At 42.8% G+C, this 13,177-nt stretch overlaps 1 protein-coding gene across 2 annotated transcripts in view; it reads right to left on the bottom strand.

Moving 5' to 3' along the window:
- Rbis (ribosomal biogenesis factor) overlaps positions 1-4,312 on the bottom strand; it is a 7,362-nt gene extending 3,050 nt beyond the window's left edge. Inside the window, exons 1-2 of one of the 2 annotated variants that reach the window (XM_013144045.3) lie at positions 4,176-4,312; positions 1,055-1,171 (exon numbers count right to left, since the gene is read on the bottom strand). In XM_013144045.3, the coding sequence (XP_012999499.1) occupies positions 1,055-1,168 (114 nt within the window). In that variant the 5' untranslated portion in view covers positions 1,169-1,171; positions 4,176-4,312. Of the gene's footprint in view, positions 1-1,054; positions 1,172-3,824; positions 3,978-4,175 lie in introns of those variants that run through there. The other variant, XM_005008242.4, reaches the window with a different exon arrangement.
- Between the last annotated feature and the right edge of the window lie 8,865 nt (positions 4,313-13,177).

Genomic DNA, 13,177 nt, shown 5'->3' on the forward strand with positions numbered 1-13,177 from the left:
ACAAAGGTTCTAGTACCCCATGTTGAACTGACACACTCTCAAATGCACCAAGCTTTTCCATAGTTTGAGGAACATGCTGCTTCCGATACATCTCAGCATTACTAGTCTTTATCATTCCCATCTCGACCTCAATGTTACATATGAAGACAATCCTATGTAAAACTCAACTCAAAAATCCTATAGCACCTAGCTCTTTTCCCTTATAGCATTTAAAAAGTCATAAAAGTTATGTATCAAAAAACTTAGCTCATTGATAAGTTAAAGCCGAAATGTCATTTTTCTATGGATTACAAAAAATAACAAGTCTTGGAAAACAGACTAACCAGTATTTCAATTTGAAAACCATTCTTAAGAAATATTAAGAGAACCATGTAAGTGTTGAAGAATTTTCTTAAATATTTTGAAATATAAAGATAATAAACTTTAAATTTTGCATTTTGAGAACAGTATAGACTTATGTTCATTTGAGTTCCAGGATAATAATTAGAGAAAAATGCTGACATTCCATGTCTTGGCTCTGTTAGTAGGTTCTTGAATATATTTGAATTTAGAGATAAAAACTATTTCTCATACTATGAGGCTTTTTATTTAATGCTTTGTATGCTATAATGAAGTTGTTAAACTGTCATATGCACTTTTATACCTTTGCACTTAGACATTTGCACTTAAAATACTTTTTCCTACACTTTAAGAAAGGAAAGTTGTTTTTCTTCAACTTTAAAAAAAACATTTAAAATCATCCTGTTAGTAAAAAAGAAAAGGAAAAAACAAAACAACAAAATGGAAACAAGGAGGGGAAGAAGGCTGAAGGGAGGGGAAGGGAATGGTAAAAAAAAAAAATTACATCATGTAAGTTATAAATTTCCTATAATAAACAGGACCATGTATACCTAAAATGTAGCAATAAAAATCATTTTCTTTGAATCATAAACATCATCTTACTTTGTAGGAAAGACTCTGTTTGGGGTTAAACAACTTTTAGGTTAAACAACAGAATTCAGCTGTACAGTTGCTTTACTACTATGCTGTACTTGTGGTACTTAGTAAAACTCACCTTCTTAAGATTAGTGGTAACTGGTTTTGCTTTATTTTTAGACTTAAAGGTTTTTTGGTTGGCTATCTGAAATACATTCTTGGACTTCTGCCCTCTTAATTTATTCTTGGCCATTGTCTAGAAGAGGAAAAAAAGGAGATGAATTAAGCTGCCTATGTTTAAGAACTATAAAATCATTTTAAGTTTTTAAAGCAGAAGTACTAAGTCTAAGAAAGTCCATCTTACTCCTGATTTGGGTTGGCAGAGTACCAGTTCTGGGAAGTGAACCTGGAGCTTTTGCACTAATCTACATCACCAAGCCTTTTATTATTATTATCGCAACAGGATTTGCTAAATTGCCTAGGCTAGGTTTAAACTTGTGATCCTCCTGCCTCAGCCTCTTGGGTAGCTGAAATTATAAGCACGCATCACTGTATCTCATTACTCTTGATTAAACTGCTAAATACTATTCTATTAAAATCTTATTTGTTTTTTGAGTATAACGTATTTATCTACTTTAATGCATCCTTAATATTTGGCCCACTAGAAGTACCTAATTAATATTTACTGTTGAATTTATCTGATATCACCAATAAGTGTTTTTCTCTTCAGCATCTGACAGTGTGAACTCTTACCGATTATCCCTCAGTCTATATACCACTACACACGCCTGGTTCGTAAATGTCTTATTCAGCCATCACAGGAACAAACTTGAGAATAGCTACCTAAAGGAGTACTGATGTATATTCTGGCTCATAGTTCAGACTGTAGTCAACTGGTTCCACTGCTGAGGGCCTCAAATCTTAGCTGCTAAACATAGGGCAGCCAGGAAGCAAAGAGAACAAGAGTCATAGAAGGGGCCTGACATGGCTCCCAACCTCATGCCCCTGTGATCCCTTCACTTCTAGGGTCTACCTTATTTCTATCCCTTCCTAGTATCATCAAATTAAAACTTCATCAGTAAAGTTAAGAGTCATTATGATAAAACTATTTCCCAAAGCCCCTCAGCAGCTGGCTGGGTGTTACATGCCTGTAACCCTAGCTCTTAGGCGATTGAGGCAGGAAAACTCATGAGTTAGGTTAGCCTGGGATACATAGTAAATTCAAGCCTAGTCTCAACTACATAGTGAGATCCGGTCTCAAAAACAAGACAAACCCAAAAGCCCCTCTTCAACACAATGAGCCTTTTGGGTGGGGGGACACTGCAGATACCAGCCATAACACTATCATACTTTAGGCACTGCCTCACTTTGATTTCTCATTCCTTTATATTCTCTCTTTTTCACCAGTGTGTTCCATCCAGATCAGCCTTTAATCCTGCATTTAATCAAATTACTTTTCAGCTTCCATATTATTTCATATCAATGGTTCTTACACCAAAAACTTAATTTTTGTTGCTTTGTAACTAAATGCATTAATCCTGTAACATCTGTATTAGAAATATATTCCAAATCTTTTTAATAATGCATGTGAGGAAAAAAATCCTCATTTTTACAGATTAAAGTAACTTAGAGAAATTAATCTGCCACAGATGGCATGATTTAAAGCCACACAGACTATATTATACTCATACTATGTGATTCTGCCTCTCATATATAAATAATCAATTCCAAATCATGGTGTACTACTGTCTAGTTCAGGACTGGGTTCATTGGTTTAGACCATGGATTGGCAAACTATGCCCCATGGACCGAATCAGATAGGAACTTGTCTTAGTATTTACTATATACTCATCCAATTATTAATTGTCAGTGTCTGCTTTCCTGTTAAAAGTATGGCCCCAGTGCCTGCCTGGCAAGCGCAAGGTACTGAGTTCAACTCCAGGTACAATATATATATATATATATATATATATATATATGGCCCAGAAAGTCCAAAATATTTGTGGTCTGACCCTTTATACCTTGCCAGAGTCTTAAACCACTGCACAATTGCTATCTGTACAGTGCTGATGAACCTTCCCAATGTTAAAAATCTTTCATGGCCCTCTTGACATATAAAGGGGCAGGATAACTTGGTCCATCATATTACTGGTACTCTGAATAATAAATAGCCTCTGTCGAATGTCATCTCCTACCTCTCTACTATGTGTACATAGTACTAGCCCGCCTGATTGTTCTCGAAGGCATCTTGGGTATCATTTTTTTTTACATTGTAGCATCACTGAAATTTTTATCCTCCATTTGACTTCAGAAAACTAAGACAGCAACTACTTTACCAACAGTACTAATTTTTAAAAAATCGACGAAGTAGAAAATACACAATTACAGAAGCAAAAACATTAAATCCATTCAAATTAAGTAATATAAAGTCTCTCCAGTAGTAACTAAAATTCAGTCTTCTAGCACTCATTAGCTAATGGTATAGAACTGCTATACAGTAACGGAAACACAGGTTCAGACAGTACTACATAAACATGAAACGTAGTTAATAGATGTTGCAGGCAGCACATCAGTGAGACACAGTAAGAATTGGGAACAGGAGAAAGGACTATGAGGAAGGAACACGCTAAGTGGGGAGAGGTAGGAAAATTCTCACAACCACGCGGCAACCGTGATCATAATCGACGCGGCCCTACACAGGTAACGTGCCAAGGGGGGTGGCATCGGCTTTTGGGTCTGGCCAGGAGGCCGGCTTCCTCCCCTCCCCCCCATCCCGGCAGGGCTGCGTGAAGCCCAGCACAGCGGAACCGAACCCTCCGGACCACAGCACCACGCGGCAGGCCCAATTATGCCTCAGTCCCCCGAACCTCACGCCAGACCACAGAAAAGGTTCATAGCTTTCACCAGACCTTGGGTATCCGTGTGGCGCCACTCAAGCTCCTGGTGCCGCCACCTACACGAACACCGTTGGAGAAGTTCCGGGAAGAAGATAGTCAGGTCTGCTCCCAAGAAATAACCCCGCCTATCGACCTAGCCCCGCCCACGGGGAGGAGGCCACCCACTCCCGCACCGCCCACACTCGGCGAGAGGCCTCACACCGACCGGAGTTACGCCTGCGGAACGGACTCCTACCCGCCTGGTCTGGCACATACACAGAATTCCTCCTTAGCGAACCCGGATCCACACACCTGGAGGAGTCCCAACCTCCTCCTGCTAGGGGCAACGCAGTGGAGGGCCCCGCCCACAAAGCGGAGTCTCACCTTGTGTGGGCCTTGAGTAGCTTGAAGTCCCGCCTACTGAACGATGTCCTGCCCACTACACAGGGTCCCACTCTGCTTCAGGCGTGCACCACGCCCCGCCTACCAGACGTACTTCCGTTCCTAGCAGCAGGACTCCGCCCACTTGGTGTAATCCCGCCCACGAGGCCAACCGTTTTCCACACGGAGCCCCGCCCTTAGTGCGAGGTTCTACTCACCGTGGGGATCCCTTAGCATCTGTCTTTAGGCGGAATTGCCGACGTCCTCGGTCTCCAGCGAGCAGAAAGCCATGCAACGCGTTCCTGAGTCTCCCGGGTAGTGAAGACGTTACGGGAGTCCTCACCTCTTCGTTGCTGGGCCCGGCTGGGCCGGCTGCTCCCAGGAGGTGGCGCTGCGCACCTCGGCCAGCCGCGTCTGGGTCGCGGGAGGCGCAGGCGACACCTACTAATTACCGTCTCCTGAAGCCGCCTTTGTGATGAGCAAGAAATTCAGATGCTGTTTCATTATAACTTTTACTTCAAAAAGCAAGTTTCTGACAGCATGGCAGAGGTACAAGACGCCACGCGCAATAATAGGATATAAAATTAGAACAAATGCCAAGGAACTTGTTAGAAGGAATATTTTTTTCTGGCGTGTTTATCTGTGTTTTTCCCAGTTAAGACGTTCTGAGTTGATGTATTTTAGAAAATTGAAATCTTTCATTAAGATATCGCCATTAAAGCTTCCACATGAGTGAGGTGGGTTCGTGAACAACAATGTAGGAATCCAACCAGCCAAATTGGTAAATTTGAAATTAACTGAGCTCAGGACCACTCTTATGCAGACACCCCCCACGCCCAGTTTCAGGGTCCAAACAAGTGGCCCCAAACTGGAAAGATACAGAGTTTTTAAAAGAATCACAAAAGGCATCCTGTTGGAAACAATTTAGCTAGAATCTTACATTAATTTTTGATTGACACCTGTGCCCTGCTTCTTTTGTTGAGTAGGTTAATTTTTCTCCTATATATACAGCTCATTCTGCTTTTCATGGGATTTATACCCTGAGTAATTTTCCATTTTCCTGGGTCAAATACGGGGCACTAGTGAAATACAGGGCTCAAGATGGTGTAAGTTATGCCAAGCTACAACATTCCCCACTGGTTTTAGTGTATGAATCAAATCCTTGATTCCTGGTCATCCTTTTAAAAGTCATCTTTCTTATCTACATTTTGCAGATTCTCGTACTGGTAGTGTATAATTCAATAGATTGGACTCGGCTTTGGATATAACATTAAACATTTTTTTATGCAGAGGCCAATAGTAATGGACAGTAAAAAGGAAAATCAGGGGTCCTGCTAGAGCTGTGAGTAGGGTGGTCAGCCATGGGATGGTGGGGAACAAATTTTATATGAACTCTGTTGATGATGTCTATCATTTTTTGTTATCAGCTAGGCACCTTTTGAGATAAGACTGTCTCTAATAACTCCTGAGTGGTTGGTGTAAAAGCAACATGATTTACCAAGGGCTAGGCATAGACTGCCCTGTTTTAAGAATAGAAGGTCTAGATCTCCCAGGTTCTGAAGAACCATCTCAGCCAGGGAGTTTAGGGACTTCTCCAAGAGATGAACATTATGTTCAAGTGTGCCCAGAACACAGTCTGTTTCTTTGCTTAGTATCTGGTAAGTCTGGTCTCCTGTTATGAGGGCTATGGTTCCTACTGCTGTGGAACTGGCTACTGCTAATCCCAAAAGGGCAGGAATTAGGACTCTTTTTTCTTGTGAGGTTGGGTAACCCCATATGTGCCTTCCTTCTCCAGAATACCAGTACACTTGGGGAAGAACATGAGTTAAGACACAGAATTCAGGGTTAGGTCCAGTGAAGACAGCCAGAAGAGCACAAGGGGTGAGGCTCTTTGTACAGACAAACCAAGTTGCAGGCAGCAAGACTAAATGTGGATTAAGAGGGTAAGAGACATTTTGTACATACACAGTTGAATTACAATTAATTCAAAATGGAGAGGGCTTCAAAAGGAAACTTACAGACTAAATACAAAGTCCAGAACCCTGAATGTTTCCCAAAGTGAGGGACTTAGGTCCCTGCTCCCACCAGCATGAACTAGAATCAAGGTTTGAGGTGTTTACAATTTGGTATTGATTGCAACAGTTGCATTCGCAGCAAGTCTCACATAATGGGAGGGGGGGTGTCAGAATTTAAGCATAACCAACAGTCTGGAGTAATGTTGGGGGATGAACTAGTAAGTAATTTAAATATCAGTTCCAGAGATTGGAAGACAAGGCTCTCAGGTTGTAACTGTGTTGGGGTGTAAAGAGGTTGTCTGGGGACAGATGGGGAGGGAGGGGAACTCATGGTGGAGGTAACCACTGGAGTGGGAAACTCGTTTGGTGACAGGGTAAGCTCACCAATGGGGCCTAGGGGTTTTGAATGGATTGGATTACTTCCCTGTTTTCTCTGGATGGTAAAGAGCGAACCAAGATCCCATCCAGTTACATAGAGGCAAATGCCCCAAGTTTTTCCTCCATTCTAGGAAGAATCTTCCAGTTGCTTAGGCAAAAATAAAATGTAGCCCTTATGGGAATCATACCTAGCAGACACATAAGGGTCATTATCTGACCAGGGGACTACAGTTTTACAACCCCAAGCAGTTTGTTGGCAATGGTAATAATGGTGCAGGTTTGACCCAGAACTAGTAGAACATCTGTCCACTTTAGAGATTGCCTGACATAAATAAAAGGGAATATTTGGGTCTGATGAGAAAAACCCAGCTGGAATCCAGGCAGCTGAGGTAAGGCCAGTGCATTTCAGTTTTTTTGTGTCAGCCCTCCCCATGATCAAACAGAGGGTGATGTTAAGGAGGGGATTTCCAAGGCTTCTGGTAAAGGCTAAGATTACTCCATCTGAAGTTCTAGTCATAACCCACATATAAGCTACAGGGTGATGGTTTTTTGTGGGAATGGCTGGAATAAGGAAGATTATACTCATAAACTTAGGGTCTATATCTTTGGAGCTTAACCTTTAAAGGGTCAGAAGACTTTTTGATAGTCCATTTAGCTGGAGTCTCTGGTCCTACAGGCTTGAAGTGGGAGTGATAAATCCAGTGGCTCTTTCCAGCAACCTTAACAGTTAGGGGACTACTCGAGGTGACTGTATAGGGTCCTGCCCAGTCGGTGTCTAGGGACATGGGCTGTCTCCTTTTGATGTAGATTTAATCACCAGGTTGAGCTGCCAGGGTGTCACCATGTCTTTCAGGAACGGTCTGGTAGCACCGGAACAAGCGGTGGGTCAAGTGCAGGAAGGGCTGGAGAGCCTGTAAGAACTTAACAAGTTCCCCATTAGTGACAGTAGCCAATTTATCATCTTGGACATGGGAAATCAAAGGAGGTGTTCAGCCGTACATGGCCTCAAAAGGAGTCATGTCTTGGAGGTAGGGAGTACATTGCTCATGCTTCTTAGAAGGGCAAAAGGAAGGAGGCTTACCTAGTTTTTGCCAATCTCAAAAACCAGTTTTGAAATATTTTCCTTTATGGTTTTGTTCATTTTCTCTACTTGGCCTGAACTCTGAGACCAGTAAGCACAGTGTAATTTCCAATTTATTTCTAAAGCTGTAGCTAAATTTTGGGTGATCTGAAGCTATGAAAGCTGGACCATTGTCTGGACCCCAGAGAGGTGGGCAAACCAAATGGAGGCACTATCTCCTAGAGGAGTTTCTTAGTTACTATTGAGAGCTGATTTAGTCCAACTGGCAAATCCTTCAGTCCATCTGGTAAATGTGTCTATGAGAACTAAGAGATATTTATGTCCTTTTCTTTTTTTTTTTTCTTTTTCATTTTTATCGGTACCAGGGATCGAACTCACGACTGCCTGCTTACAAGGCAGGTACTTATGCCGCTGAGCTAAATCCCCAGCCCCTGTCCTTTTCTTCTTCAGCTCATTTCAGTAAAGTCTGTCTCCCACTGGTCTCCAGGGGTAAGTCCTTGTCTCTTTTGAACATCAGTGGGAACCAGCTTAGGGTTCACCTGAAGACATCATGGACATTTTTGGCTGACCTCTTTAGTCAGCTGAGATAATTTGGGGATAAAATAATGTCCTCATCATTTAGTTCCTCCTAATTTAGTTCCTAAGTGGGTGGCCTGGTGGGTCTCCTAGATGAACTGGGGGCCTAACAATTCTGAGATGAGAATTTGCCCATCCAGTAAGGTTTACCAGCCTTCCAGAGAGAGTTGGGCCTCTAAGCTCTTGGCTAAACTCAAGTCTGAACTAAGTAAAATGACTTAGGAGTACGGGTAGCGGGAGAGCTGGGAGGTACATTGTAGCCCCCACTGGTTTTAGTGCCTCCTTTCTGGCTGTCTTATCAGTGAGGGCAATTCCACAAGCTATTGGGATGTCTTTTCGTTGGTGCCCCAAACAATGTAAAATGACAGCCTTTTGGGGCAACCAGATGGCAGCCAGGAGGTCTAAGGTCTCAAGAGCATTTCTGATCTTTGTTCTTGCGAGGTTATAAGTCCTCTTTTCTGATAATTGGCCCTATCCACATGGATGGTAGCAAAAGTGTACTGACTATCTGTATATTTACATATATATATATATATATATATATATATATATATATATATATTTTGTCCCCATCTTAGGACTTGAGTCAGGGTATCAGTTTTGCCTGCTGAGCTGAAATTCCAGACCCTAAAGCTTGGCTCATATTACTTCAGTTTTGGTGGTCACTGTAGCTCCTGCCACTCGAGTACCTTGGTGGAGATAACTGCTGCCATCTGTGAAAAGGATGGCTTCAGGCTAGGCAAGTGGGACATTAGTCAGGTCAGCTCACAGGCTTGAGACTGAGTCAGTAATGTCCATACAATTGTGTATCAGCATTGAGGAGTCATTGTCAGGCAGGAGAGTTGCTGGATTGAGGGCAGAAGTAGACAGGAACTTGATGTGGTCAGTATCCAGTAAAAGGACTTGGTGCTGGACAATGTGAGTTTTGGAAAGCTATCTATGAGGAGGCAACTGCAATAGTGTCTCCACAGCGTGTGGGGCCACTATTTGGAGTGTCTGGCCAAAAGTCAGTGGCTTCCCTGGTGAGTATTGCAATGGCTGTAATTGTTTATAGGCAGTTTGGCCACCCTGCAACTGTGGGGTCTAATTGCTGGGAAAGATAGGTAATGGGCCTCTTCCAGAGTCCTAGGTACTGGGTTAAGACCCCTTTTTCATTTCCATAACTCTCGGCCACATATAATTGGAAAGATTGGACTAAGTCAGGGAGAGTGAGGGCTGGAGTATTCATGAGAACCTGTTTTAAATCACTGAAAGCTTGTTCCTCTTGCAAAAAAAAAATCTTATAAATCCCTCCTCTGAGTCTCATCAAATAGAGTTGGTGCATTTTTGAACCCCTGGAGTAAACGTGTCCAGATCAGTTATCCTGATTCTCCCATCCTAGGGTCTGTCCATTCAAAGGCGAAGATGGGTTAACTTACTGGATCCAGTGGTAGGGAGAAGAAGCCATCCTTTTAAGTCCAATGCAGAGAAGAAGGTGTACATGGGAGGCAGCAAGCTGAGCGAAGTATATGTATTAGGAACAGTGGGGTGTAGAGACTTTTATTTACCTCATGGAAGTCTTGGACAGGTTGATAGTCTGAGGTTCCAGGCTTCTGGACAGGTAGCAAAGGCATGTTTCAGGCTGACTTACAAGGAATCAAGATACTGGCCTCTTTCAGCCTTTGAATGTGCTTAGAAATTCCTTCCATGGCTTGTAAGCTGAGTGGATATTGGTGGACCTAGAATGGGGTAGCCCCAGGGTTAAGGGTGACTACAATTGGAGGTTGGTTGATTGTAAGTCCCAGTGAGCTGGATTCTGCCCAGATCCCAGGAACCTCCTTTTGCCATTTTTGCAGCAACAAAATTGGAGGGGAGTCCACCAGATACAAGTATCCTTCAGTCATGGGGCAAGTAAAAAGAATGGCAGATGGAGGAGGAGTAGTCACCTCTGATTTAGCTTTCTGAAGACTTCTAGTCTTTCTGTGAAACCCAAGAGTCACCGAGAGGTTTGTGCCCTCAAAAGAGATTTGAGCCTGTAACTTGTGGAGCAAGTCTTGTCTGATCATGGAGTAAAGACATTTGGGCATGACAAGGAAAAAGTGGATTAGGGACCCTCTGCTCAAATCTATAATACTGGCCTGAGTCCATGGGTAAGCCTTTATTTTTCCAGTTGCTCCTTGAATGCTTGTCTTGGTTTGAGTCAAAGGACCCACTGGCTGTTGTAAGACTAAATAGCTTGTTCCTGTGTTGACTAACTTTTGGCCCTCTACCGTAAGAGTTTACCTGGGTTCCTGGGGTTGAAAGAACCTTGACTGGCTCAGTTTTGAATCAAGACCTTCAGAGTGGAGGCAGTCTCTTTTTGGAGCTTTGGACAGTCCTTTTTTCAGTGGCCCTCTTTTTTACAATAGGCACATTGGTTTTTGGATAATGGGGCCCTTTTAGGTGGGGGGGGGTCCTGAGTCACATTTAGTATTGGGATTTTTTTTCCTGGAGCAAAAATGCATCCTTTTGGTAAATCCTGTGGATCTTCCTGGTTGTTGAAGACCTTTTGGGCTATCTCCACTAACTCTAAAAGTGTCTTAACCTTCGAAACCTTTTAGCCTTTGAAGCTTTTAAATATCTGGGGCCGACTGGGAGACAAATGTGGTATTTGGGGCTCATTTATTCTCAGGTGCCTCCAGATTAATAGGTGTATAAATACAATATGCCTCTAGGAGGCACTCCAAGAATGCAGATGGAGCCTCATCAGGTCCCTGACTCACCTCTGAAACTTTAGACAAATTGATTGGCTTCTGAGCAGCTGCTTTTAAAGCACCCAAAAGAGTCTGGTGATACCATTCAACAGCCTCCTTACCTTGTTCATTGTTAGTCCCAAGAAGGGCGAGTGAGGGGAAATACGGGGTCCAACTGAGCTGGATCAGAGCTAGAGTTGCCATCCAGTCCCAGAACCAATTTGTATCCCAAGGTGTGGATTTGTTCTCTGTCCCCAGAAATAAAAAGAATCTGGAGAAGCTGTTGGCAGTCATCCCAGATGCATGAAGAAAAACAAGGAGGGAAATGAGCCCCTGGGGGTTTTGAGAGAATGAGGGATTTTGTTGTTTTCAGTTATAGAGATCACTAGTGGAGAAGGGGACATAGACTAGGAAGGGTCTGGGAGACCCCTCCCCAGAGACAGCCTCACAGAGAGGTGAAAAGGGTGGGGGAGTTGAGCCTGGAGAGGATGGTTGGGGCAGAAGCCCTAGAAAATGGGCACCATCTGCAGCCCTTCCAGGGGAGAACCACCAGTGTCTTCTGAGATCCACACCATATGGAATTTATGAAGCTGGGAAACCAAGCAACTGGCCTGCCTCCCTGCTAAGCAATAGTGAACCTACTGATACATGGCCTAGAGTCAAACATTCCTCTTCCCTTTCCCCCCTTTTTCTGTCCCCCCATTAGCAAATGGGAAACAGGAATCTGAGCATCTCCTGGGAGGTTGACCATAGCAAATAAGGGGATTTCCTTGTACCATCTCTTTGAAGGCAAATATTTTTATTACTGTTTTGCTCTGTTCTGATTAATGGTACTGCTCCATTCAATATTCTGTTTTGATAAGTTCTATAATGTTCTGTATTTCATTTTATTTTGATATATGTGATTGAAAGAACAACTATTGTAAAGATAACGAAATATACTCTGGTACCTATTACTGTTAACCCAGTAACCTGCTGTGAAGTTCTGTACCAATTTCACTGTATGATCTTAGTTGGCTTTATTCTGTCTTGTTCTTGTATTTTACTACTTTCAAAATAAAATTAAAAAAAAAAAACAAAGAAAATGGGCGCCAACTACCGGTGTGTGAAGGGGAAAGGGGAGTTGGGTTCTTCAGGGGGAGAATGGTAGCCAGGAGGAACAATGCACAGAGAGATCAAGGATGCGGAGTTAAGAAGAGGGAGAAGAGCTGGGGAAGGTTTGGGAGAGACAGGTTTTATAACTGCACTGAAAGTGCAGTATTTGGAACGGCAAGAGGGGACCCAGTTAGGGGGTCCAGAACCAAGTCAATCCAGGTTTGTATATAAACAACTTGGTCATAGTGTCCTGCTGTCCCAAAGATGACCTGACAGACCTGTCTATACAAAGAGAAATTAAAAGCCCCTTCTGGAGGCAAGAGACTCTGAAAGCAGGCCATTTAACTTCATAAAAAGTTCAGAGCTTCCCTGGATAAACAGGTCCACCATAGGAAGAGGCTCTCCAACGAAATTCTTGAAAATGGTTAAGAACTCATTGTAGGGGCAACAGAGAAACAGAAACATTTGTCACAAATAACAAACATTAAACCAGTGACAAACAAGATTAACAAAACAAAGATGGAAACTAACAGACTGACACCAAGAACTAGTTTGACCTTATGGCCAACAAGTCCCAGCCAACATCTTGATCTGCGAACAGTCTTGGAGATTTTAATGTTGCATCCAATGTCTCCAAAGACCCCCAAGATACACCCCAACAAGAATTAAAACAATCTTATCGGTAAGGATCTGGACGGCTTGATCCAAATTAGCATCCAGGAGTTTTAGTTTCTCTTTGAAACAGAGATTTCTCAGGGGTGAGGAACATCTTGTCAGTAGTCCCCCTGAGGAACAGTTGCTTCAAAGGAGGCTTGGATCCTATAATCCCAGATGTGCCCCTAAATGAGACGGCTTTGCAAACAATAATATAGGAATCCAAGCAGCCAAATTGATAAATTTGAAATTTAATTAATTAAGCTCAGGACCACTCATATACAGACTCCTCCCTCCCCCGCCATTTCAGGGTCCAAACAAGTGGCCAAACTGGAAAGATACAGTTTTCAAAAGAGAGAATTGGGGCTGGGGATTTAGCTCAGCGGCATAAGTGCCTGCCTTGCAAGCAGGCAGTCAAGAGTTTGACGAGTTTGATCCCTGGTACCTGTAAAAAGGAAAAGACCAAAAAAAAAAAAAAAAAAAAAAATCACAAAA

The sequence above is a fragment of the Cavia porcellus genome, unplaced genomic scaffold (genome assembly GCF_034190915.1).
Source record: "Cavia porcellus strain 051 isolate PalLab524CR breed Dunkin Hartley unplaced genomic scaffold, mCavPor4.1 scaffold_10, whole genome shotgun sequence".
Lineage (NCBI taxonomy): Eukaryota > Metazoa > Chordata > Mammalia > Rodentia > Caviidae > Cavia > Cavia porcellus.